The following is a 23,753-nucleotide window of genomic DNA, read 5'->3' as shown; positions in this document are numbered from 1 at the left end:
CTTTTCCAAGCCAGCCTATAGTTCTTGAAGCACAAAGGTATAAACTACACTGTCTCCCTCTCACTGAGAGAAACCCAGAAGCCCAGAGAGATAAGCCTTTGACTCTTCGGGGCCCCTTCAGATGTCATGGCCACCCAGAAAGCGCACTACATTTCCCAGCCTCCCTTGTGATTACATGTGGCCCAGCTGACCAGGTTCTAGCCAATGAGACATGAGTGGAAGTGAGGTGCATAACTCTGGGGATTTGCTCACAAATGGAAGGGCTATGCCCTCCTTTCTTGTTCTTCTCCTCCCCACTGCCTAGTGCGCCATCTTGGACAACATAGCCAAGGGCAACACCTCAGAATAATGGAGCAGCAACGAGACGGAAAGAGCCTGGACCCCTCATATCCGGGCACACCATTCAGGGCCACCGTATCAGCCCTGACGGGTTTAAGCCAGCACACGCTGTTAAGGGAGGAGGAAACAAAATAGCCTATCTTGATGACCCTACTTTTATCTGAGCTACTTGCTATGGCTGCTGAATCCATATCCTCCCAACTCATATAGCCCAGCAGTGAGTTTCCTCAGGAAGCCCCGGACCACTGGGACGGCTTGATCCCAGGGGTGCTCATTGTCCCAGGACAACAGAGCTGTGACCTCCACCCCAGGGCCCAGCTGTTCTCTTGAAATAGCTGGGGAAGTTGCATGCTTGGAGGAAGCTGCTAGACTGCCAAGGATGGGAAGGGAAGTAAGCACAGCTGATACTCCAGCAGGGTAGATACCGGTACACCTGCACCACTTGTCATGATGCAGAAATACTTCCAGGCCAGTTGACACCAGCCATGGCCCTGAGCCACCCCACCCTGGGAACAGTCCCCCTCCCAGCAAATAAAGGGGCAACACCTAGATCTCAGCCTGACCTCTGGACACTGATTCAGCCAGCCATAGCACTTGTTAAATGTTTCGAACATCATCCTTGGCTCTAAGGTGCCTGGTCTCCACCAACTGAATGGAAATGAATCACTGAGGGGCACCTGGGTGGCTCAGTGGTTGAGGGTCTGCCCTTGGCTCGGATCGAGTCCCACATCGGGCCCCCCACTGGAGCCCACTTCTCCCTCTGCCTATGTCTCTGCTTCTCTCTGTGTGTCTCTCATGAATAAATAAATAAAATATTAAAAAAAAAAAAGGAAATGAATCACTGAACTTGGTGTCGACAGTGATAGGGTGACATGTGTTCTGAAAGCCAGACTGGCCACCGAATCCCCACCTCCACCTCCTTCTCTCTCTCTCATCCCCAAAAGCAGAAACGGTGGGCCCCACCGATGCCTGCCCTTGCCTGTTCAGAACGTCCCACAATCACACTCAGATATTATTGCACTCTTTTATTTACAGAAAACACAGATAAAGCATTTCAATGTTCATTTAGCAAACTGATCCACTCTTTTTTTTTTCTTTTTGGCACAAAGAAATATCACAGATGGACCCCAAGATCAATCAGAAACCCATAAGATTTATCAGCCATCACTGGTCCAGGGGCAGCCACAAGACACAGACAGACAGACAGACAGACAGCATCGCCACAGACTGGAAAAAATAAACAAGGTCCACATTCACCTCACAGTAAAAACCTGCTCACTGGCAGGCAGGGGCAGGGGGCGGAGAGGGGGCAGGTTCTCTGCTCCAAGGCGGGGGGGCGATGGGCATTGAGGGCAGGTAGCAGGATGGGGAGGGCTTAGACACCATTCATAAATTAGAGAGGGGTGGCCTTTTTGCTTTTAACCTCTTACCTTGTGGAAGTAAGACAGTGCAAAAACTACCATACCCTGACCACTGGGCCACTGGAAAAGCTGCAGAAGTTCCATGGTTTGGGGAATCTCTCCTCACGGGCGCCCGGGTGTGTGCATGTGTGCGTATGTGAATGTGTGAGTGTGGTGCTTGTAAACATTGTCACCATCCACGCAGAGACCCAACATCCGTGTGTCTGAATGGGGTGGGCTGGGGGCTGTACCCCGCTTCTCGCCCCCTCTGCCCCAGTGATTCCTGTCCAAGACATAGTGCAAATTTCAGAGACAAAATAGAGGCAGAAGGAAGTGGAGGGTGGGCCGGGGGTGGGGGCTGGGAGGGGCCAGAAGGACACAAAGACAGGGTCGGAGAGGGAGGGGGAGATAAGGCAACAGTTAAAAACGGTCCATTTTATCAAAACCGACACCATGTGCCCCTCACCCCCACCCGCGGAGCCCTGGTCACGAGAAAGGGCGGAAGTCCCGCTCCTCCACCAGGCTGATGGAGGGGTTCTTGAGCTCCTCCTCCGACGTGGCCAGCTTGTAGCCCAGCTGCGCCAGCACCCGCTGGCAGGCGTTCTGGGCGAAGGCCACGATGTCGTAGGAGAGGCGGAAGCGCCACTTCTCGGCCGTGGCCGCCGAGTTGCGCACGGTGCCGTACTTGTGCTTGCCCAGGGTGGGGTCGCCCCGCGTGTTGTTCTGGATCCAGCGGGCCACGTGGCTGTCCAGGGGGATGCCCAGGAAGCCGTAGATCTCCTCGGTCTTCTTCATGGGGTTCCTGGCCAGGTCCTCGTAGCGCACCAGCATGTACTTGCCCTTGAGCCACGGTGGCCGCGTGAGCCCGGTGGACACCGAGTTGGAGAAGTCCTCGCACACCGTGGTCAGCTGCGTCACGTCCAGGTTGTAGGGCTTCCGCCCGGTGCCGTACCAGAGCCGCCAGAGCCGGTACGTGTCGCGGAAGGTCTCGCTGCGGGAGGCCAGGATGCCCCGCGGGTCTCGGACCAGCTGGATGACCTTGAGGTTTAACCTTGGGTCTTCAACCAGGGCCCGGAGGTCGTTGACCTCGGGCACCCGCACCGTCTTGATGGCCACGTGGCTGCGCTCCCGACAGGCCTCGGCGGCCACGGTCAGGTTCAGCAGGCCGCACTTGCGCACGCAGTCCCCCTCCTCCAGCACCAGGTCGGCGGAGCCCGGGGGGTCGCACACGGGGCGAGAGCACAGCACCCTGCTGGCCCCGCGGCGGAAGATCCTGTCGGTGGTGTGGTTGACGGGCGGCGGTTTGATGTAGTTCTCCAGGAAGTAGAGGTCACAGTCATAGAGGCTCCTCAGGAGGTCGCGGCTGGCGCCCAGCATGACCCGCCGGTCCGCGGGGCTCTTGCCCTGGGTGAAGCGGGGGATGAGCGTGTTCTGGACGTGGTAGAGGGGCTCGAACAGGTAGAAGACGTCCAGGTGCTGGTTGAAGAGCTGGCCCACGAAGGAGGAGCCGCTGCGCGTGGTGGCCAGGATGAGGATGTGGGTCTTGCGCGAGAGGTTGTAGGCGAAGGTGGGGCCCTCCTCGCACAGCCGCTCGGCCAGCCCCGCCTCCGCCAGCCCCGGGCAGGTGTGGAAGGACTTGGCGGTGAAGGTGCGGATGGCCGTGTACTGTATGGCGATTGAGGCCAGGGCGAGGAGGAGGACGGCCTTCCAGGAACATTGCATGGCTGGGCACCTTCATGGGGCTGCTTCTCCACCATGCGAGGTCTGTGGGCAAAGGCGGGCGGCCGTCAGGCGCAGCCTGCCCTCCGCAGCTGTGGGGTGGGGGCTGGGGGCCCCAGCCTGCTCCCTTAGAAGGCCTGGCCTCCAGGGGGGCCAGGGACATACCCACTTCCCTGCACGATGCTCACACATGCACCCAAGGACTGAGCAGCTTCTAGGCTACACTTTACATCCTCGGGGGACTCCTGGGAGCTTCTGGGGACCGAACAAATGGACTCCCCACATGCAGTTTCACAAATGCTGCAGGGGACTCCCATCATGAACCTCGAGTTCCTCAGTGTGGCCCCACTGGGCAAGGAGCTAACTTCCCCAGTTCACACACTCAGAGGCCCACCAGTTCCTGTCCCAAGACACTGCCCTGCCACTGTCTGTCACCCCTGCCAGCATCTCTGGGCCCGCCTGCATCTTCTATCCCCACAACAGCCACCCAGTTCCCCATGTGGTCATATTTCCTCCATCTCCTGCCCACCCCTAGAGGAAAAAAGAGCTCATGTCAGATGCCACCTTCCTACCATAGCCCCCTGCAGGAAGGACCCCTGCACACACTGAGTACCAGCTTACCGATGCCCACTGGGCCAGGAGATGGGGACAACTGTGTCAAGCCCCCAACTTTGGGATGCAGGTGACCAGTTTACTCCAGAGGAGGACTCCTGGGCTCCCAGGGTCAATGAGGGTCAATTGGCCCAGAGCAGAGACAGATCCAGAGGCTGCTGAATAGCATCCTTTCCCAGGCTCTAGCACCCTCCAAGTTCACTCCTGGCCACTGGGGTCAGAGGTCTAGGTGTGGGGCAGATGACCCCCACAGACAGCAGAGGGACTGCCTCCTCCGGACCCCCATCCCAGCCAGTCCTCAAGGGCCTCCCCCATGAGGCTCTCAGCTCTCTGCCAACAGGGAGTGCTCAGAGACCCCACGGAGACCCCACTGTGACCCAGCAATGGCCCCAGGGAACCAGGCAGGATGGAGAGAAGAGGAGCGAGTGGGCCAGAAATGGCATCTCAAGGAATGGAGAAAGCATGGGCGGGGGAGGGGGTGGGGGCAGGAGAGCAGGGAAATGAAGGGTGTGCCAAAGGTCCAGAGCAAGGTGCCAGCCCGAGCATCAGGGAAGTCGCCCCCAAGAGAGGCCGGCTCAGCTACCTGGGGGAGGGCTGGGGCTGCTCCAAGAGCCAATGCGGGAAGGACCCCACCACTCACCAAAGAGGGGCTGCTCCGAGCTAGGGAGTCCGCAGCTGCCAGGCGTCCTGGCCTAGCCGGCAGTCCCAGCGTGTGCAGCTGCCCTGTGGCCAACAGACTGCAGAGAGAGAGGGAAGGGAGGGGTTCTGAGGGGGTGTTGGCCTGTCAACACTGCCCTTCCCACCCCTTCTGTCCTGTGTCCTGTGCCCCACAGACTGCCCCCAGGGCCAGGTGACAAGGACCCCAGTGCCACCTTTTATCCCCTGATCTGGCCCCCTGACTCCTGAGCCCTCCACCCACTTCCCCCACCCCTTACCTATCCCCCCATCGCAAGTCAGAGTCCCTCACACCAGGACCCAGTGGGCAGGATGCTAGCAAGCCTGCACCCACACCTGACCAAGAGTTGGCACCCCACACAGCAGCCACCCCAGGGAGGACCCACACACACCCCCACCATCCAAAGGAGCTGCAAAGTAATCCACTGGCCACAAGTTCCCCGAGCCCTAGCTAGCTCCGTTCAGTTCTGGTGACCAGACCGACCCGACCAGACACCGTGCTCAGCCCCCAACAATGGAACAGTATCAGAGTCAAAGCTATTCTAGAAAATTAGGCCAGAGCACAGCCCTGACTGGTTCTGCATTTTAAATCAACAGAACAGGCTGACCCTTCAAAATTGGACTTTTTCAGTGACTCCTCAAGAGGGGTTTAGTGGAAGTCAACAAGGCAGGGGAGCTCACCCCAGACCTCCAGGTGGCAATGGCAGCTCCGTCTACACAGCCTGGACGCTGACACCCGCACGGAAGGGACAGGCGGGGAGGGAGGCTCTTCTTCAACCGCACGGGAGAGGAGACCAGCTACCTAAAACTCCAAGCAAAAGTGGACCAGGGAGCGTTCCTGACCTTGATGCTGTCCGCGGATTCTAAGTTAAAACACCAAGACTGTGGCATTATTTCGGTTAGCGTCTGGCAAGTCCTTCCTAAGCCCTTTACCTGCATTCACTCATTTATTCTTCACGGGAAGCCAGGATGAGCTCCATTTCACAGGCGAGAAAGCTGAGGCACGGAGAGGTGGAGTGAGCAGCCTGAGTTCATATGCCTGGCTTACCGCACTAGTCTAGCAGGTTCCCCAGAGCCCACACTCTTTCCCTCTGAGGAGACCTGGCCTTGCTCCTCCAGCTTACACGTACTTGGCCCCCATACCTGCATCCGATTGTCCCCAGCCCATTTGTTAACTGGCAACAGAGAGACCCGGCATTACAAGGGTAGAGACGATCTGCAATGCAAGACTTATATTCCTTCCCTTTGCTGTCCAGGTCTTGTTGATCAAGGCCCATGACTAAGGGGGTGAACTTGTGGTTTGTGAATAGTCTTCCCATATCCCGCTATTTGGTGTGACTCCTTTGGGGGAGGGGTTAGTGGATTCTCACTTCCCAAACCTGCAGTGCTGCCTGGCTTGGCCAAGTCAGAACGTCACACTATCTATTCCTTACAGCCCCCTCTGGGAAGTCAGAGGCCTCATCTCATTGTTCAGGTGGGGAAATTGAGGCTCAAAGACTAAGCAGACATGCATAAGCAAATAAGGAGCAGCAGAGCCTCAACTCCCTCTGCGTCGGACTCTGAGGCCAGTGCTCTGGCCCCTTTACAATTAGCTTAGTGGAGAAAACACAGAGTTGAAGCAGTCTGGTTCCCTTGGGGAGGGGTACAGAGGCTGGGCTGAGATGACAATGGGCCAGCTGGGGCTCTGGGGCCAGCTGGGGCCTCAGAGTCCTATTTTTTTTTTTAAGATTTTATTTATTTATTCATGAGAAACAGAGAGAAAGAGGCAGAGACACAGGCAAAGGGAGAAGCAGGCCCTCCTCCGCAGGAGCCCAATGTGGGACCTGATCCCGGGATCATGCCCTGAGTCAAAAAGGCAGACTGCTCAACCACTGAGCCACCCAGGCGTCCCTCGGAGTCCTATTTTAAGTTTGAAACTCCATTTAGTACCTACAGGGAAGAGTACCATGTCACCAAGTGGCAGTAAATACGGGAAGGATGCAGTCTAATTCTTAGGAACCTCCAACGTGATCAGAGAAAACCACAACTTGACCACACCGCATCCCACCCCTGTCTCACCCAGGGCAGCAGACAACACTGACTCCATCAACAGGGTTGGATGAGGTGCCCGCAGAGAACCACCTCTGTGCACTAAATTAGATTTTCCTGCAAAATGCAGGCCCATCCTGCCTAAGTGCCCGAAGACAGATGCCTCTAAAGAACAGGTAGGGAATACCACTAATAACAGTGCCAGGTAATATTTTTAAGTTATTTAAGGAAGAGTCTCCAGTTGCAATGCCGTTTCATTGGGTAGTTATTCAGAAAGATCTGTCAGACAGCCAGCATGACCCAGGCACTGTTCTAGGAATTATGGGGAGTGGGGGGAAGCATGAAGGAAGGTGAGCACTTACTGGGCATTCATGATGCTTATCCCAGGGGGGGTCACAGATCAGGGCACGGGGGAGGAGTGAAAAACACCTCTCGCCCTCACACTAACCCTGTGTGGTTGATGTCGTCATACCCTCATTTTACAGATGAGGAAGCTGAGGCTCTGCAAGGTTAGATGAATTTCCCCAGCTCACAATCCTAGTAAGGGGTAGGGCCAGGATTCCAGCCCAGGCAGTGTGCTCCAATCCTTCTCCTTGACCCCCTACATTTAACCCCCTGGGGTCCCCACCAAGACAGGAAACAGAAGGCTGGAAGAGCTTTCACTGAACTCAAAGATTCACCCATAGAGGGGAGCATTGAAGGTTCTCTCTCTACCACCTCTCCCCACCCCAACCCAGAGAAACTCAAGGCCAGGATTAGAAACTGCTGCCTTGGCTAATAAATCAGAAGTAACTGAAGGATGTCGATGTTATGAATCCCTAGGAAAGTGGGACTCAGGTTCACAAGTTATAGCCTGAGCCCCAACAAGGGGAGTGTGTTCAAAGGCCCAGCCACAGGCCATCCCGCTACCTCCCAGGAGGGCAAAGCTAGGGCATGGGAACAGGAAGATGAAGAGAGTCAGACCCTCCTAGAAATGCCCCTGCTCTCCTGCCAGCCTGGCAGAGCCGGGCTTGGGACTGGCCAAGCTTCCTTGGTATGCTGGAGGCATCTGCCCTGGAAACCAGAGGCCCCGGGGCCAGGTCCTGCTGTTCCCAGGGGAGCTCTGGCCACTGCAAGGAACTGTTCAATCCCCGTGTCCTCCAAGCCAGACTGTGAGCCCCGCGGCCCCTCCCTGGGCTCTGAGCAGCCTTTGGCATGACCTTTCTCCACCCCTGGGCAGCCAAAATCCAGACAAGCCTTAGACACAGGAGCCCAGGATCTGGAACTTCTGTGGGAAGGCAGTGGAGTTGGTGAACCCCCAGCAGAAAGCTCAGGTGTCAGTGTCAGCCGCCTTCAGATTAGGGCACAGGGTGGGAGTGAAAAACACCTCTACGCCGGAGAACTGGAATTCAGAGCTCAGAGCTCAAGCCATGGAACCAGACCCACCTGGATACCACTCAGCAGCTGTGTAGACCTGGATTCACTTGCTGTCTCTGAGCCTCGGCTTCCCTACCCATAAAGGGGGTAAAACCACAGTAGCATTTGCAAGAATTGAAAGAATTAAAGCATTTAGTCGATGTCAGGCACAGAATATGGCACAGCCTTCGTGCTAGGGACACCGGCTCTGGGACGAGCCCCACTGATGGCCAGGTGTCTTAATCTCCCTGGGCCTCTGTTTTCTCACCTGGAAAATGGGGATCATTTTAACAAGGCTGTTGCGAGGACTAATCCGTTAACACGGTGCCTGGCAGAAAGGAAGCGCTCGATAAATGTGTGTGACTATTAGCATCATTAAATGTCTTGTGTGCTTTGTCCCTCGGGTAAGCAGCCGAGGACAGCTCTCACTGCCTCTGACGGCGAGGCAGACCCTCTCCGCGGCTGCGGTGCCCACACCTCTGCCAGGCAGGCCTCTGCCCACTGCCCCTTCTTCCTTGGGCTCCTCTCCCAGCCGGCGGGGGCACCGCAGCGGCTTGCGTGCTGCCCCCTCGTGGCCGCGTCCTGCAGTGCGGCCTCTCGCCCCGCGGCTTTGCTGCGTTCAGAATTCCTGGCCGGCTGGCTGCGGCCTCCGCTGAGGATCCTCGATCCTCGATCCTCCTCGGGTGAGGATCCAGCCAGAGGGAGGTGACGTTGCAGGCTGCCCTGAGGTGTGATGATGACACCCCGACCCGGGCTGTGGCCTCTGCTCTGTGCACCCTCCCTTCCTCACCCACACACAGAGGCAAGCAGCAAGGGGCAGCCTCGGCTCATCCACAGGGCCCCTCCTCCCAGTCTCATTCCTCTCTGGCAGGGGAAGGAACACTGAATTTAATGTCACAGGCAGGAACAGCCTCTGCTTTCTCTGGCTGCCTTGGACACATTCCCTGGCCTCTCTGTGCCTCGACTTCTCCATAGATCCAGTGACTCTAAGGGCCTCCAAGCTCCAACCACTGGAGTCCTGATCCCAGAAAGGCCTCATGCTCCATTTTCAGCGTCAGGGCCACCCTCGTTGCTGGCAGGGGCATGCTCCTTTGGGAGTGGGAAAGCCCCAGTCATCTTCCAAGAAGATATCAGGCTGGCAGCTGGGCCGCATCCCTACAGCCACCATAGTCCATGGCAGCCCCCAAGGGGCTCCGCCTCCTGCTGAGTTAGCCCCCCGCCCCCCACCTCCTGCTCTATGAAATCCCATTCAACCCCGGAGCTGTGCCGTTGGCCTTTTCTGGGCCACAGGCCCCTTGGAGACACACGGTCCCTCTTTCCAGAAAGCTTCATCTGTATCCACAACTTTATACACACAATCAGAAGGCCCCTGGACCCCCCCAAAGCCCATCCATGGGCACTTTAGAGGCTTCACCTCTACTTTCCAAGTATTCTCTCCGGCCCGAGGACTTTCTTTTCAACTGTGGTCAGTGATGTGGAGCCATCACCCAAGAATGAAAAAATTAGAGCCAGAAAACACATGTGCAATAGTGTATTACTACTTCTTGTTTTTAAAAAGGGGATGCATGGGGGGGTAGTATTTATACACATGCATACACAACCACAGAGAGAACTCGCACTGAACTGGTAACCCCAGCTGCCCCAGTGGGAGGGCTGAGAGGGTGGGGTGGGGGGTGTTTCTACACTGAGCCTCAGTCCCATTTGAGTTGATTAATTTTCTGGGATAGAGCAAAGCCACCCCACCCCATGCAAGAACTGCCAGCCAGCTCTCCCCTCCTCCACTTCCAAGGCACCAGGGTCAAAGTCACTACCTTGCCGCCAGAACTGGACTCTGTGGGCTCAGGCAGGGCACTAAGGACAGCAGTCAGAGAGGGGAGGCAGGAGCTGAAACAGAGGGAGACCCTCAGGGGACGTGGGGCTGTGGGGAGCAGCGAAGCCTGAGTTGCGGAAGTGACTCTTCTACTTTTTCTTCCGAAAAAGTTTGTGAAGCCCTGAGGAGATGGGGGGGGGGGGGGGGTGGTATAGAACAAACATCCCGAACACTATAATTCTGACCAGCCTCAGGAGCCAGTTCAGAGCCCCAAGATCTGGAGCAAGGGGCAGGGGGGAACAGGCAGGGAGGAAGGAGCTGGCAAACAGGCCTCTGAGACTGCAGAAAGGAAGTGCTTAATCCCTGGGTAGGGGAGGTAGCCAGGCCTGACCCACCAGAGATGTTTGTTTAGTTAAGGCTAAAACATAAAACAGCAAGGTTGGGTGTTTTTTTTTTTTCTTCCTTAAAGTGAGATTGGTTTTTTTTTTTTTTTTTTCCTTCAAGTGAGGTCATGAACTGAGGCAAATGAAAAACAAGGGTATGAAAGTCCGAAAGAACTAGAAGCCAGGTTAGCAGACAAGAAGCCAAGATACTTCTGGGCTTTGCATATGGATCAGAGCTACCCAGCAGCCAATGGGAAAAGGGAAATATTTCACGCTTCAGAGGATCCATGAGGTGAGAATTACATCTGCTCCAGAGATGCCTGACTATTCCTGGTATCGAATCCAGCACCAGATTTCCCCCGAGGGGTCCCCTAGAGAGCCCTGAGCACAGCCTGCCATTCTCAAGACCTCATATCTAAGAAGCCTGAAGACAAGTTTCATGGGGTCCTGTTCCAGAACTCCTTCAAGGTGAGCAGTATGCCAACACATAATTCAGCCAGTGCAAGCTTCCAGGGAACCCATGGGGTCCAGAATCAGCCTCTGTGGTCTGGGTCAGCTCAGGGGAGATGGGAGGCAGTAATACTTCCCTTTGGGGTGATACCCTTACAAGTTGAAACACTGTGAGGACTGTGGACCTTCTCCCCAGGATCTGCACCAACACAGCCTTTAGAGTCCCCAGGCCCCGTATCCATCCACGGACCCCAAGGGCAGAACCAGTACCTCCTCCAGGCACCTGGGGCAGGGCAAGTTCACACAGTCATGGTTCCAGAGAGTGACTGTCCACCAACTTTTCACCCTCAGTAGAGACACTCAGCTGCCTCAGGAGCTCTGGTAGCTCCAGAGCAGGTCACTCCGATGTCCACACATCATGACATTGGAGACACCCAGGGGGGCCTGAAAAGTTACCCACAGGTGTAACTGGGTGGTAGTTGGGCATCCTGGCTGTGGGGCCAGACAGGCCTGGGTCTGAACCCCACTGCTATGGCTTTATAGCTGGGAGACTTTGAGCAAGGCACCTAACCCCCTGCAGACCTCGGTTGTCCTCGTCTGTGAAATGGGAAAGACACTCACAGGACCTTCCAAATATTGGGGTTGTGAGGCAGAAAGCCAATAAACATCAAGAGCCCAGCCCAGTGCCGGCCACCGAGCAAGTCCTCACTAAGTAAGGACAAAGAGTGTGATTTTCAGGGGCTCCTCAAACCCACAGACCAGCTGTAATGGCCTGAAGATGTTTAAGAAGTTAAAACAGATGCCACAGCCCCCTCCCCCGAAGCTCCCACAGCCTGTGTGGTTGGAGGCACTTGCTGTCAGGGCGGCAGAGACTGCCCCGCGATCCTGCTGTGGGCCCAACAGATGGCGGGGTCCTGGCCCGGCCCGAGGAAAGTTTTCTCCAGCAGTGGGGAGAGTGACTGACCTCCTGGCACAAGGCCCCAGTGTGCCCGGCGCCTCACGGAGGAGGGATGAGTCAGAAGGGCCTGGTTCCCTCAGGCCGGTCCTACCACAGCCTGGCCTGTGGTAGGCGGACCCTTCTGCCCCGACACTGGGCGGAAAGGCCCCGGTTTCCTGTCCGCCCCCCCCCCCCATCCCAGCCCTCCCCAGCAGCCACAGCCAGAGTCGGAATAGCACCCAGGCTCCACCCCCTGGATACCCGGGCTTCGGCCCATCCTCCCAGCTTCAAGGATGGAAAAGCTCCAACAGGAGCTGAAGCACCAGCAGCCGTTGCTGGGGGGGCTGGGAGGGGGGCCATCTGTCCCCAGATGCTGGAGTCTCCAGCCTCTACCCAGGCTGGCCCCTGGGGATGAGGCCTGGGCATGGGAGAGGCTCACCTGAGCCTCTCACACTGGACGGAGGGGGCTGCGGGACCTGATACCCAGAGATGACCCCAGTCCTGGCTCACAGCAAGTGGGTGCTACCCGCAGGTACCACTGCCATCCTTCACAGATGAGCAGTGAGGCAGAAACCAATGAGGGGGGGTTATCCAGGTGTGTGCAGCTGGTCTGTGGTGAGGTCAGGATTCGAGCTCAGCTCTGAGGACCCCCGATCCCTGGCCCTAACTGCAAAACATAAGCCCCCAGGCCATGCCCGAGAGTAAGAGCATCACCCTGCAACCCAGAGACCAGGGCAGGGACAGGGTGTGCTGGGGCCAAGCTGGCCACCGGGGTCCCAGGCATCCACCCTGACCTACACATGGGCTCATCCAACACCAGTTGACCATCTCTAAGGATCAGGTCCCCGGGGTGTCAGCTGGAGGGATGGGGGGCTGCCTGTGGCCTGACTGATTCCCTGGCACACCAAGCAGGTCTATGCCACTTCACCACTTCCCAGGGGGCTCTCCCTCCCCAGCTGAATGCCAAAAAGGAAGATTATCATGAAGACTGGAAGAGGTGATGGGTGTGGACATGCCTGGTGCAGCATCACACCTGACAGACAGCAGTCAAAACCCTCTGGCTAGGCAAGGAGAGGGAAGTGTATTTTCTTGGCCAAAAAGCTCAGGAATGTCCAAATCCTATTCAGCCAAGAGGATACCCAAGAATGTCTTTATTACCACCTGGCCTGACATGGTCTGGAATGGGGTTTAAGGTTTGGGCTCAAGACCAGGATAAGGTCTCCCTGCTTCCCAAGCCTGGAACTTGCCACCAGCCCACAGCTGGTTGCCCCTGTGCCAGGATGCTGGTGTGGTGCAACCTGTCAGGGAGAGCCACCCACTGCGAACAGGAACTCAGATGAGTACCTCTGCCCCCACACCAACAGGGACCTCGATATGACATAATGGCTGCTCGCTGAGGGCCTAGCACCATCTTAAGAGCCTTTCATGCACCACTTTCTTGGAGCCTCTCTCCAAGCTTGGGAGGAAGGACTACAGCCAGACTCGACACAGGCGACCGACAGAGGCTCACAGAAATGACTTGCTCCTACAGCTCAGAAGTAGCAGGGGCGGGGAACTGGACTCAGGCTATAGGGCATTGAGTGTGAGGTCCTCACCTCTCCCAGGTGAGGGAGCCCACCCGCACCCCCCTCCCAGGGCAGTGGAGGGGCTTAAATGATCTGAGCATCGTGCCTGGTTGGAGGCAATCACTCAAATGATGATACTTTCAGAATGCTGGCTTCACACCTGCCTGTCTTCCTCATCTGCCTGCCGAACCCCAAGAGAGAACAACAGGCCCTCATCCACACCCCCCATGCCTGGGTACCCAGCCTGGGGCCTGCAGCACGCTGCCAGGACACGATGGCCACTAAACTCACTGCCCAAAAACGGAGACCCAGAGAAGGGGAGAGCCGGGCCCCACTCCCCATCCCAGAGGAGGAGATGAGCTCTCCCCACAATTCTCAGCCCACAGCCTTCCAGCTCTAATCAAGGAGCAAACACGAAAAGGGAATCTCTAAACATTTAGAAAACGCGGGAACTCTGTGCCCCACGTGGCACCGTGGGGATTTATAAAGAACAAATCATGCCTGACAAACTTGATAGCTTTCTTGATAGAATTACAAGACCGGTAGATGAAGGAAATGCAGGCAGGGTAATATATCTTGATTTTTAGCAAAGCATTTGATACAGCGCCTCAAGTAATCTTACGAAATTAATTCAAACAGACTTGGCCCTCAGCACTTGTCATGGGGCCAAAGGCAGGAGGGAGCAGGTCCCAAGGGTCCTGAGTTGGGGAGCAGAGTCCAGGGGGAAGGGGCTGAGGGGCAGAGTCCGGGAGTGGGGGCAGGGCTGCCCAGCCCCAGCAGGGGGTCAGATCTTATCTGACATCTTCATTAATGATCCTGAGAGAGGGAGTAAACAGTCCGTTAATGAAATTTGCAGAGGATATTAAATTGGAAGGTGTTGTGAACACCAATGAGGACAGCAAAGCGGTCCAGAGAGACCCGGGGGAGGGGGGGGGGGGTGGAGAACCTTGGCAGGAGATTGCTATTGGGGAGGGGTGGGGGGAGTGTCCGGGCAGCACCTGGGGCTACCTGGAGAGCCAGGGAAGTGGGAAGGGCATCCCCAGGGCTTGGGCGGAGCTGGGAGCAGCCACAGCCCGGTTCCCTGCACGAGCAAACCAGAATCTCAGTTTTCTCACCTGTAAAATAGAAGGAAAGGCTGGTAGCTGTGGAGCGCTGGTAGTGATGGGGGGGGTGAGGGAGCGAGTGTGGAGCTGAAAAGCCACCCTACAGGAGGGGAGGAGGGGTCGTCTGGAGGCCCCAGAAGGGCGAGGGGGCGAGGGAGACTGGCTGAGCCATCCCCAGTGCACACAGAGTCCCCGGGGCACCGCTGTGACCCTGCCGAGGCAGGTGCTGTGGGGTAAGGGGGCAGGCCCCTCTCCCAGTTGGCTGGAGCCCCGAGCTGTCCAGACTGGTAGGCTGTGCTGGGAACACTTCAGCAACAGAAGTTCTAACCTGGGGGGGTGGCAAGGGGAGGGCAGGGTCTGTTTTCTTTCTGGAGAGTTCCTGTTCTCTCTTTCATCAGGAAGGAGAGGCCTCTCCAGGATCAGCAAGAGCTGCCCCACCCCAATGCCTTCTCTCTATCCTCAGAGCCTGGACCTGTCCTGTCCCTCTCCCTCTGGCCCGATCCCAAGGAGGCTGAGGCAGAAAGCTGCCCATCCATCTGGACTTGGAGGATTTGTTCCCACAAGGCTCCTAGACAGGTGGGGTTTGAACAGGAGCCAGGGCTCCCTAGCACGGTGACGGGCCCTCCACAACCTAAATAAATGCTTTGTGGGAGGAAGAAATGGATGGCTGGTTCCCAGCTGGGGGAGCTGGGAGAAGCTCTCCCAAAGCAAGAGGCCAGCCCTGCCCGATGTCAGGACCACCTGCACGGAGGCTGCCCAGGTGACAGCACAGGGTGGGGGTGGCGGGCTCCTTCCAACCCCCTGAATTAATAATCATAACACTTACTGAACGTTTACTATGGCTCCATTATGAGTGCATTCCTCATATTAACATATTTGACCTTCATAGCCACCCAAGAGGTTAGGTGCCCTTTCCTCCCCATTTCACAGATGAAGAAATTGAGGCATAGGGCAGCAGAGATGCACCTGGACACCTAGCCAGGAGGCCCATGGGAGAAGTAGCAGTCGGCCAAGAGCCACAAGTAAAGCTCAACAGCTCCGGATCAGGGGGACCCCAGTGGGTGGGAGAGGCAGCCCCTCCTGCAAGGACCCCAGAGCCTTGCCCAGCCTCTCCCTGCCCCCATCAAAGGGAGTCAGCCCAACTCCTGCCACACTTGTGGAGCGATTTTACTATATGTTTCCCTTCTCCCCCACCGCTGCCGCGCTACACTGAGTCCTCAGAACAAGTCTGTTTCCATGGAAACCATACAGTGACTCAGGGCTTCGGGACCTTCTCTGAACCAGATTATGAATATCAAATGCTCCCTCCCCACACCAATGCAGAGTGAGTTAGAAAAGTAAAGAGAGAGCCACAGTGGGCAAGGAAAGGAGATAGGGGCGTGGGCAAAGGGATCCTCGAGGGGTACAGCGGCCACCACCGCCCTCCCCCCGCCCCCGCCCCATGCCATGAGAGCCTGGCTTCTGGCCCCCCCTGCAGCCTCAGGGGAGCACAGATGCACACCTCTGTGTCTGAAGCCTGCACACACACAACGCCTATATCAGCTCCATGAGCACCACCCTTCCTCTGGAACTAGGACCCTCCTGTGGGTGGGGGGCAGGGAGGTAAGGGGATCTGCATCCTTCCTACTTGGGGCCTGAACATGGCAGAGGTGGCCAAGAGGCAAGGGAGGAGGAAAGCTGTCTGGGAGAGGAGCTCGACTTCTGATGCCGAGGAGGGAACCTCTGGCCAAAAGCACTGCAATATTTAGCAAAGAGGGAAATTTGGATTTTAGGGGGGAGGGGGAAATCTGTTTCTGCTTTGAGATGAGGAGGTTGTGTTGAGTAGGTGTGCCAGGAGGGGGGGGCGTGACTGTGATTTCAAAGCCCCAGCAGGCTTGGGGGGGGATCATTAGTAGAGACTTCCTCCCAGTTGCCCCTACCCTGGCCTGGCCTAGGGCAGCTCACCTGCCCCAGTGGAGACCTAGCAGGGAAATGAAAGTTTGCAGTGCCAGGCTCCAGGCCTCCCACAGGGGGCTCAGGCCCAAGGGCAAATCCACCCCCTCCTTTCCCCCACTAGCTCCCTGAAGACTCAGAGGGGAGGAGTAGAGAACAGGTAGGCTGGAGGCTTGATACCTCCCTGGTGAATCCAATGTGTGAGTCATGACGGTGAGAACACTTGGAAAAAGAAACAGGGTCATGGTGATGCCTGTGAGTGTCCCCAGTTGCTGAGGACTGGAGCCTTGGAACTGCCTGCCCAGGTAAGGTCTCTGCCTAAGACAGCCAGCCCCTTCGGAAGGAAATGAGAAAGCCCTGAAGGTGGGTACGTGGGCCCTTAGCCCCCACCTGCTCACCTCTTAATACCTACAGTTCCTTTGGCTTGCCACAGCTGGCACTTTGCCAGCCTCGGTGCCTGCCTCCGGCCCCTACTCCTAAATCCCCTCTGCTCCCTGCCCTACCAGTCCTCCAAAAGACGCTGGGCTCCAGGCTGTCCTTCTCAGGAGCCTCCTGCTTAGGAGCAGTGTTTTAAGTCATGGGAAAGAAACCTGCACCCGAGGTGAGGAACCTAATCCTGGGAAACGGCCAGCCTGGGTGGGGGGCACCCTGTGGCACAGCACATCAGGCCAAGGTGCCACCCTAGGACGATCCTCAGGTCTTACCTTTTAACCCCTAGCATCCCAGCCGGGCCACTCTGGGCTGTTACTGTGAAAGCAAGCACTGGGTTCCCGGAGCCCGGGAGGGGCTGCTCCCGGGGTCCTACCCTGGGAAGAGGGTGGGGGGGTTCTGCCTTCCCGAGGGGGGCTCTGCACCATCCCTCCGGCGGCCCGCGCCCCCCGGGAGACCCGGCTCGTCGCAGAGTGATTGGTGCGGGTTCGGAGCCCGGCCGGGGGGACAGGAAGCCGGGGGCGGCCCCCCGGCCTCCCGGCGCAGCCCCGGTTTGGAAAGTTGGTGCAGGCGTAGGAGCTCAGGGTCGCGAGGCGCCTCGGCAGCCCCGAGCCGGGCGGGCTGTGGGGCGGCGAGAGCCCCGAGCGGCCCCCGAGTGCGCGCCGTGGCCGCGGGGAGCCGGGCGCCTCGGGGCCGCCGCGCTCTCAAGTTTGCTGCCCCCGCCGAGTGGGGGCGGGGAGGCTGGGGCGGTCGCCGCGCCCCCGCCCCCGCCCCCGGCCCCGGGCCCCGGCCCCGGCCCCCGCCCCGGCCCCGGCCCGGGAACCCCCGCACCCCGGCCCGCGCCGCCGCCGACCGTCCTCGGGCGGAGGGGCGTCTCCCCCGCCCGCGCCCCCCGCCGCTGCGGCCGCGCTCCGCTCCCGCCCGCCCGGCCCGGCCGGTACCTGGTGGGGGGCGCCCCGGGAGCCGCGGCAGCGCCCAGCGCCGGCTCCATCCTCGGGTCCGGAGTCAGGCTCGCCCGGGGCCGGCGGGCGGCGGCGGCGGCATCGGCGGCGGCATCCTCCGCCTTCCGCGCCCTCCTGCTCGGCCTCCCCGCTCCCTCCTCTCCCACCGCCTCCGCGCGCCCCTCACGGGCCCCTCTTCATGGCCCGGGGGCGCGAGCCCGGGGCGGCCCGGCGGCGCACAGCGTTCCCCGGGCGGGGCGCGGGGCCGGGGACCGGGGCGCGAGGGCCCGAGGGGCGCGGGCCGGGGCCGGGGCCGGAGCCGGGACCCAGCGCGCCGCAGCCCCGGGGCCGGAGGAGAGCAGCCGCCGCAGCCGCCGGAGCCTCGCCGAGCGCCCGCCCGCCCGCCTGCGACCCGAGCCCCGAGCCCCGAGCCCCGAGCCCCGAGCCCCGAGCCCCGAGCGGCGGCGCTGGCTACCGCGGCCGCTATAGCGCCGAGCGAGCGGCGGGCGCTGCGGCCCCGGCTCCACCCCCGAGCCGCCCGCCCCCTCCTCGTCCCGCCCCTCCCCCGCGCCCTCCCGCGCCCCGCGCCGCCCCGCGCCCCGGCCTCCAGCTCCGGATGCCCCCACCGCAGGCGGGCTCCCGCGCCGGCCCTCCCCTCCCCGCACCCTGCCCCCAGCTGCCCGGAGGGGGCCACACCCACACCCACACCCACACCCACACCCCCGGCTTGGGGGCTCGCCGGCCGGCGAGGGCACGGGCTACCCCCTGGCACCTCTTCCCATACCCTCCGGGCCCTCCCAGCGAGGGCACTCACCGAGCGTCCCCCAAGAAGTGCAGCTGGAGCCCCAACCGGGCCCCCGGCCCTGATGTCCTCTACCCCGCCCCAGGCCAGCACCACCGAGGGCCTCCAGAACCCAGAACGGGAGCCATCCACCTCTTGGTGCCAGTACCCCAACACACACCCCTAGCCTGTTACCCCCCCAACCCCCAACCTTTATCTCTCAGATGCGCACCTGAATCATTTGCCCTGCTCCAGTTGTGCCTCCTGGGCAGGGTCTGGGGCTGCCTTGGGGTGGGGGCACCCCTAGGTGGATTTGCTGGGGACAGTCTCCAGGCCAGCCCCACCCCTTCCCACCAGACTGCCCCTGGCACTCCTAGGTGGAAATGTGCAGCCACTGCTGCCCTTCTGGAGGGCAGATCTGCCATCACAGCCAGAGCCAGTAGGCTGAGCACCTCAGTTCTTCATTCTTTGCACAAATATTGACTGAGCATCTCCCGCAGGCCAGGCCTACATGGGCACCAGGGACTCATTGGTGACAAGACAAACGGACCCCTGGACCTCTCAAGAGTGGAATGGAGAAGCAGGCAGAGTGCCATGTGATCAGCGGCCCCCGAGCTGGCGAGCGTGGCAGAGAATCCCAGCTCCGCCACCGGGTCTGCCCGTGCCAGGGCTGGCCACCGCGGAGGCCTTTTTCCTCGTCTGCAGAAGGCTGGGTGGTTGCGTGGCGGCCTGAAGCCCTGCTGCTCCTCAGCTCTGACCAAACAATTCTCTTCTCAGGCAGGGAGAGGCAGCCAGCTTCCATCTGCACCCATATCTGAATCTCTGACTTCCAGTTGTGGCCTCTCCATCACTCCCAGACTGGCCCCAGGCATGGAGGGCTTGAAAACTCCAGGGACCCTGGGAAAGCCTTTGTGCCTGTTTCCTCGGCCAGAAGATGGAGATACCGGTCCTCACCTCGTGGGGCTGCTCTGAAACACCAGATGATAAGATGCATGTAAGCCCTCAGCACAATGTCTGGCACATGGCAAGTGCTTAATAATCCCACCGTGGTGGTGCTGCCATCGGCTGGTGGGTGTCCAGGGTAGCCGTCCCTCACTCCCCCAGAGGATAACGTGGGCCCTGTACTTCTCCAGGGGACTCAGGACTCAGACCATCAAAAAACTCTCTCCGCCTAGAACTAGATGGTAGGGAGGCCCCTGCTCCCAAGGTCCCACCAGACCAGTGATCATTTGTCTTGGTCACAATTGCAAAATCTTAATTGTGAACTCCCCCCAATCCCCCCACCCACCCACCTCAAGCCTGGCAGTGGATCCCCATCAAGCAGGACCCAGTGTGACCCAGTGTGATCCAAGATCACCTCTAGTGTGCGGCCCTGCCTGCCCTCCACCCACCGCAGATGGCAGTGCTGGTCCTCCAACCTGATCTCAAGGTGACTAGATCCGTTTCCCAGCCTGCCCCCCGCAGAGTGGCAGTGCTCTGGGATGGCTAACAAGAGTGCTGACCTTCCAGAAGCAAGGACTTCATGTTTCAAAATTCCATTTGTCCCTCCGTAGAAAACCAACCTCTAACAGCCCAGAGCTGAGCCATCAGAACCTTCTCTTTCACCCAGAGCTAATCCCTCCCTGAGACTTTGGCCTGACAAGAATACTCAGGGTTTAGAGAACACCTTCTCTATCTCACACTCTCAGATCCAGCACCTCATTTTTCAAATTCTGGTGTATTTCGGGGTGGAAAAGAGGGAAATGTACATCTGGCTGACATGAAAAGATTGGTGTGGTTGTAATGTAAAGACAGAGTGGAATTTGGATTTAAAAAAAAAAAGAATATTTAAAGTCTAAAAATAGACATAGGCCCTGGTCTCAGGAACACCAGGATTCTGGTTCTGGTTTCCAGAAATCTCCCAATTGATAAAAAGCATGAGTGGTTCATGAGCACCTACTGTGCAAGTGACTTGGAGGGAAAGAGAAGAAGCAGAAAACAAAGGTACAGGGCTTTGCTTGGGGAATTTGGATCCCAGGCAGTGAAGTGGGAAAGAGCCATTGCCACAAATGTGATCAAGTGCAAAACAGGTAGCCTTGAAAGTCAGGAAGATGCAGCCTTGGAGAGTTGTTCAAGGAGGGCTTCCTGGAGGAGGCAGCAGTTCAACCGAGGCTTGAGGGATGGGCAAGATATAAAAAGGCAAAAGAGGGATCCCTGGGTGGCGCAGCGGTTTGGCGCCTGCCTTTGGCCCAGGGCGCGATCCTGGAGACCCGGGATCGAATCCCACGTCGGGCTCTCGGTGCATGGAGCCTGCTTCTCCCTCTGCCTGTGTCTCTGCCTCTCTCTCTCTCTCTGTGACTATCATAAATAAATAAAAAAAATAAAAAAAAATTAAAAAAAAAAAGGCAAAAGAGCAGAGAAGCCTGGGAGAAGCAACAGTAGTCAGATTGGGCTTATTTGTGGGATATTAAAAAGGTTCATATTCGTGGCTAATGTTTGCGGTCTTACCTCGTGCCAGGCACTGTGCTATTTGCTTTGTGCGGATCATTTTGTTTCTCCTCCAAAACAACCCTAGGAAGGAGGTGTTCCCATTCCCATTTTACAGATGAGGAAACTGAGGGCCAAAGACTTGAAGCAGCTCGCCCAGGTTCACAGAGCTGCTCAGCCACGGAGCCAGTACTGGAGCCAGCAGCCTGGCCGCACACCCTCACAGCTCTGCCGGGCCACATTCAGTCAGCCTGGCCAGTTGGGGTGCCTGCGGGGGAGAGCAGGAGGTCCAGTGGGCCAGGGGAGCACGATGCCAGGGGTAGGGCCCCAGACGCCCAAGGGCTTTCCTGAAATAGAGCCCCCAGACCCTCCTGGAGGACTCTAATATGAAGCATGCCCTTCCCTCTCCCCGGCACGCAGGCCCCTGGGTGCTTGGAAATTGGTTAAGGGACTTGGGGGCTCCAGACTTCAGTTTTTTAATATCTCTTGCCTGTCCATCCAGTGGCAGTGTGTGCCACCCACCTTGTGATTTCAGTCTATTCTGGGAGATGGATGGCCCAGGCTCTGATTTAAGATGTGCCGTCGCGGTCCTCAATTTCCCCTGTCTCACTGGGGATGCTGACAAGGCAGCGAACCCCTGGGAGGGTGGCTCCTGGCTCTTCCCAGACTGCAGGCCTGCGGGCCCGCAGCACCTGTGGAGAAAGTTCTGATCAGAAAATCTGGGTAGAGGCAGGCAGGCCGAGTAGACCCGTCCTCTAGAGCCTGGTTTCCCACAGATGAAGTGGAAAGCCTGCTGCTGCCCAGGCCCGTGCACGAGAGGGCTGGAGGAGCCGCCAGAGGCCTGCCGACCCCACTCCCTCGTTTCACAGGTGAGCAAAGCGAGACCCAGAGCAGGTAAGTGACTTACCCTAACTTCGGATGGCCACTCAGGAAGTGAGTTGAGCTTTCAGCCCGGTCTCCTACTTTTTGAAGGAAAGGTCTCTTCCATACCTCTTGTCTGCCACTTCTCCCCAACATTCTGGATGAATTCCTCTTCCAGATAAATCGAGGGACCTGAACTTGTTTGTGGTTGAAATAAAACAAATATTTGAGGGCCTTACCTCGGGCCAGACGCTGCACTCTTCCCTCAGATGTATACAATTCCACGTCTTCTTCAGAAGACTGCCGTGCGTCACTGGGCGCAGACGTCACCAGGCCCTTGCTAGCTCCTGGAGTCAGAAAACTGTATCATTTTGGCAAAAGTTCACAATTCCCGTTCTTGCCCTTTCTGGCCTAGTCCAGTCCTCAGCCAAAGCCCCTTGAAAAGTCACCCCACTGCCCCACCTTCCGGGGTTTCTGTGAATCCCTCCGAGGGAATTTGTGTTGCTCCCAGGCCAGCCCATGTGCTGCAGGCTGTCTCTTGTCATATTTGTCTGCTCTTGCTCTAGAACTTGCTTAAGGCCATGAGGCTACTTGAAGGAGGACTCCCACCTCCTGCTATGCCCCTGCTATGCCTGATTAGAACCCTGGTGGGGAGGCTAACGTCCAGGCAAAGGGGTGACTCCTGATGCCCCCAGAGCCTCAGACCATGGGCTGCCAGAGGCTAAGAGAGCAGCATCTTCCCAACACAAGGGTCCAAGGTCCCCAGGGCTGTGAAGCACAGCTACTTAGGCCCCAGGACCTCTGGACAAAGATGCTGTCCTGCTGGTGGCTGCACCATCTAACCACAGGGCCTTGAGTGCAGGCCAAAGAGCCAAAGAGGAGGACACCATTCCCTCCTTAGTCCTCTTCTTGGCACCACTCCCAACAGACAGTCCCTCTCCTTCTCCAGTTACAGAACAAAATGCCCCAAGTAAATTAGAGGATGTCAACAAATCTTGGTGGAGGGGAGGAAACAAAGCAACCAAGTGATTTGCTTCTGGTAAGTAGCCAAGCCACAACACACCTGCTGCCCAGACCACCCTGGCCAGCACAGGGCTCTGGCCCTCCTGGGCCTCGTGGTTGGGAAGCAGGAGCAGTCTGCGTTGGTCCTCAGCCAATCCCTCGGGCTCCATCATCCTTCCTCTGGCCTCGAGTGGTCCAGCTCAGGTCTTGCAGAGGCCGGTCTTATCCAAGTCCCCCAAAGTTTCTGGGAGGAAGAAGTCAGAGAAATCCAGATGTCCACTTCCTCCTGAGGGAGGAGCCTACTCCCGAGCTGCCCTCCGAGGAAGAGGTCCAGCATAGATGTTGACCTTCCTCATGCCGCTCTGCTGGTCATTACCACACTGACCCCAGAGACCCAGGCTGAGAAGAATCAGGTGGTGCTCTCAGGATCCAGTGCTTGCCCCAGTGCTTCCCAGAACCTGCCTGCTGTGGGAGCAGAGACATGGCCACAGGGCCTGTGTTCATCTGGAAACTTCTGCTTCAGGCTACCCCTACCCCCACAGGGCATCCCACCTGGGACACCCAGCCACAGAGCTTTGAGGAGATGGACAGATTGACCAAAGGCAAACAAGGCCTGAGGAGGGCTAAAGACCTCTGATCTAAAAATAGGGTACAGGTAATCTCTTACAGGCACCAGGACTGGGAAGGTGGTTGGAATTGGGGGCAGATAGAACAGGATTGTGGGCTGCAATTAAAATTCCCAGGCCTCTGTTGGGCTGTTTCCATGGCAAGGGAGGGTGGCCAAGAGAAGACAGGATCCTGGGAGGGCTGGGCTCCCTCCTCTGCTCCTGCCCACAGAAGCCTCGGCCCCTGGATCGGATGGTTCAGACCAGGGTGCATAGTCCAGCTGAGCACTGGCAAGGCCCAGGTAGAGACCAAGGTGGCA

At 58.1% G+C, this 23,753-nt stretch overlaps 1 protein-coding gene across 4 annotated transcripts; it reads right to left on the bottom strand.

Moving 5' to 3' along the window:
• Nucleotides 1-1,349: 1,349 nt before the first annotated feature.
• Nucleotides 1,350-17,855, bottom strand: CHST1 (carbohydrate sulfotransferase 1). Of its 4 annotated transcripts, none has more exons than XM_038563491.1 (4): nt 17,719-17,855; nt 5,427-5,608; nt 4,711-4,807; nt 1,350-3,503 (listed from the first exon to the last, which is right to left on the bottom strand). In XM_038563491.1, exon 4 carries the CDS (start codon nt 3,459-3,461, stop codon nt 2,226-2,228), a length of 1,236 nt encoding a protein of 411 aa, XP_038419419.1. In that variant the 5' UTR covers nt 3,462-3,503; nt 4,711-4,807; nt 5,427-5,608; nt 17,719-17,855; the 3' UTR covers nt 1,350-2,225. The 4 variants fall into 4 exon arrangements, with proteins under 4 accessions (XP_038419419.1, XP_038419421.1, XP_038419420.1 ...); XM_038563493.1 differs by having other exon boundaries at nt 5,427-5,547; nt 17,719-17,811; XM_038563492.1 differs by having other exon boundaries at nt 5,427-5,627; nt 17,719-17,806.
• Between the last annotated feature and the right edge of the window lie 5,898 nt (nt 17,856-23,753).

The sequence above is a fragment of the Canis lupus genome, chromosome 18 (assembly GCF_011100685.1).
Source record: "Canis lupus familiaris isolate Mischka breed German Shepherd chromosome 18, alternate assembly UU_Cfam_GSD_1.0, whole genome shotgun sequence".
NCBI lineage: Eukaryota > Metazoa > Chordata > Mammalia > Carnivora > Canidae > Canis > Canis lupus.
This window is presented reverse-complemented; position numbering and strand designations above follow the sequence as displayed.

Bases quoted from the DNA above. Each gene is read 5' to 3' on its own strand.
- CHST1 (XM_038563491.1), bottom strand. From the start codon at position 3,461: ATGCAATGTTCCTGGAAGGCCGTCCTCCTCCTCGCCCTGGCCTCAATC.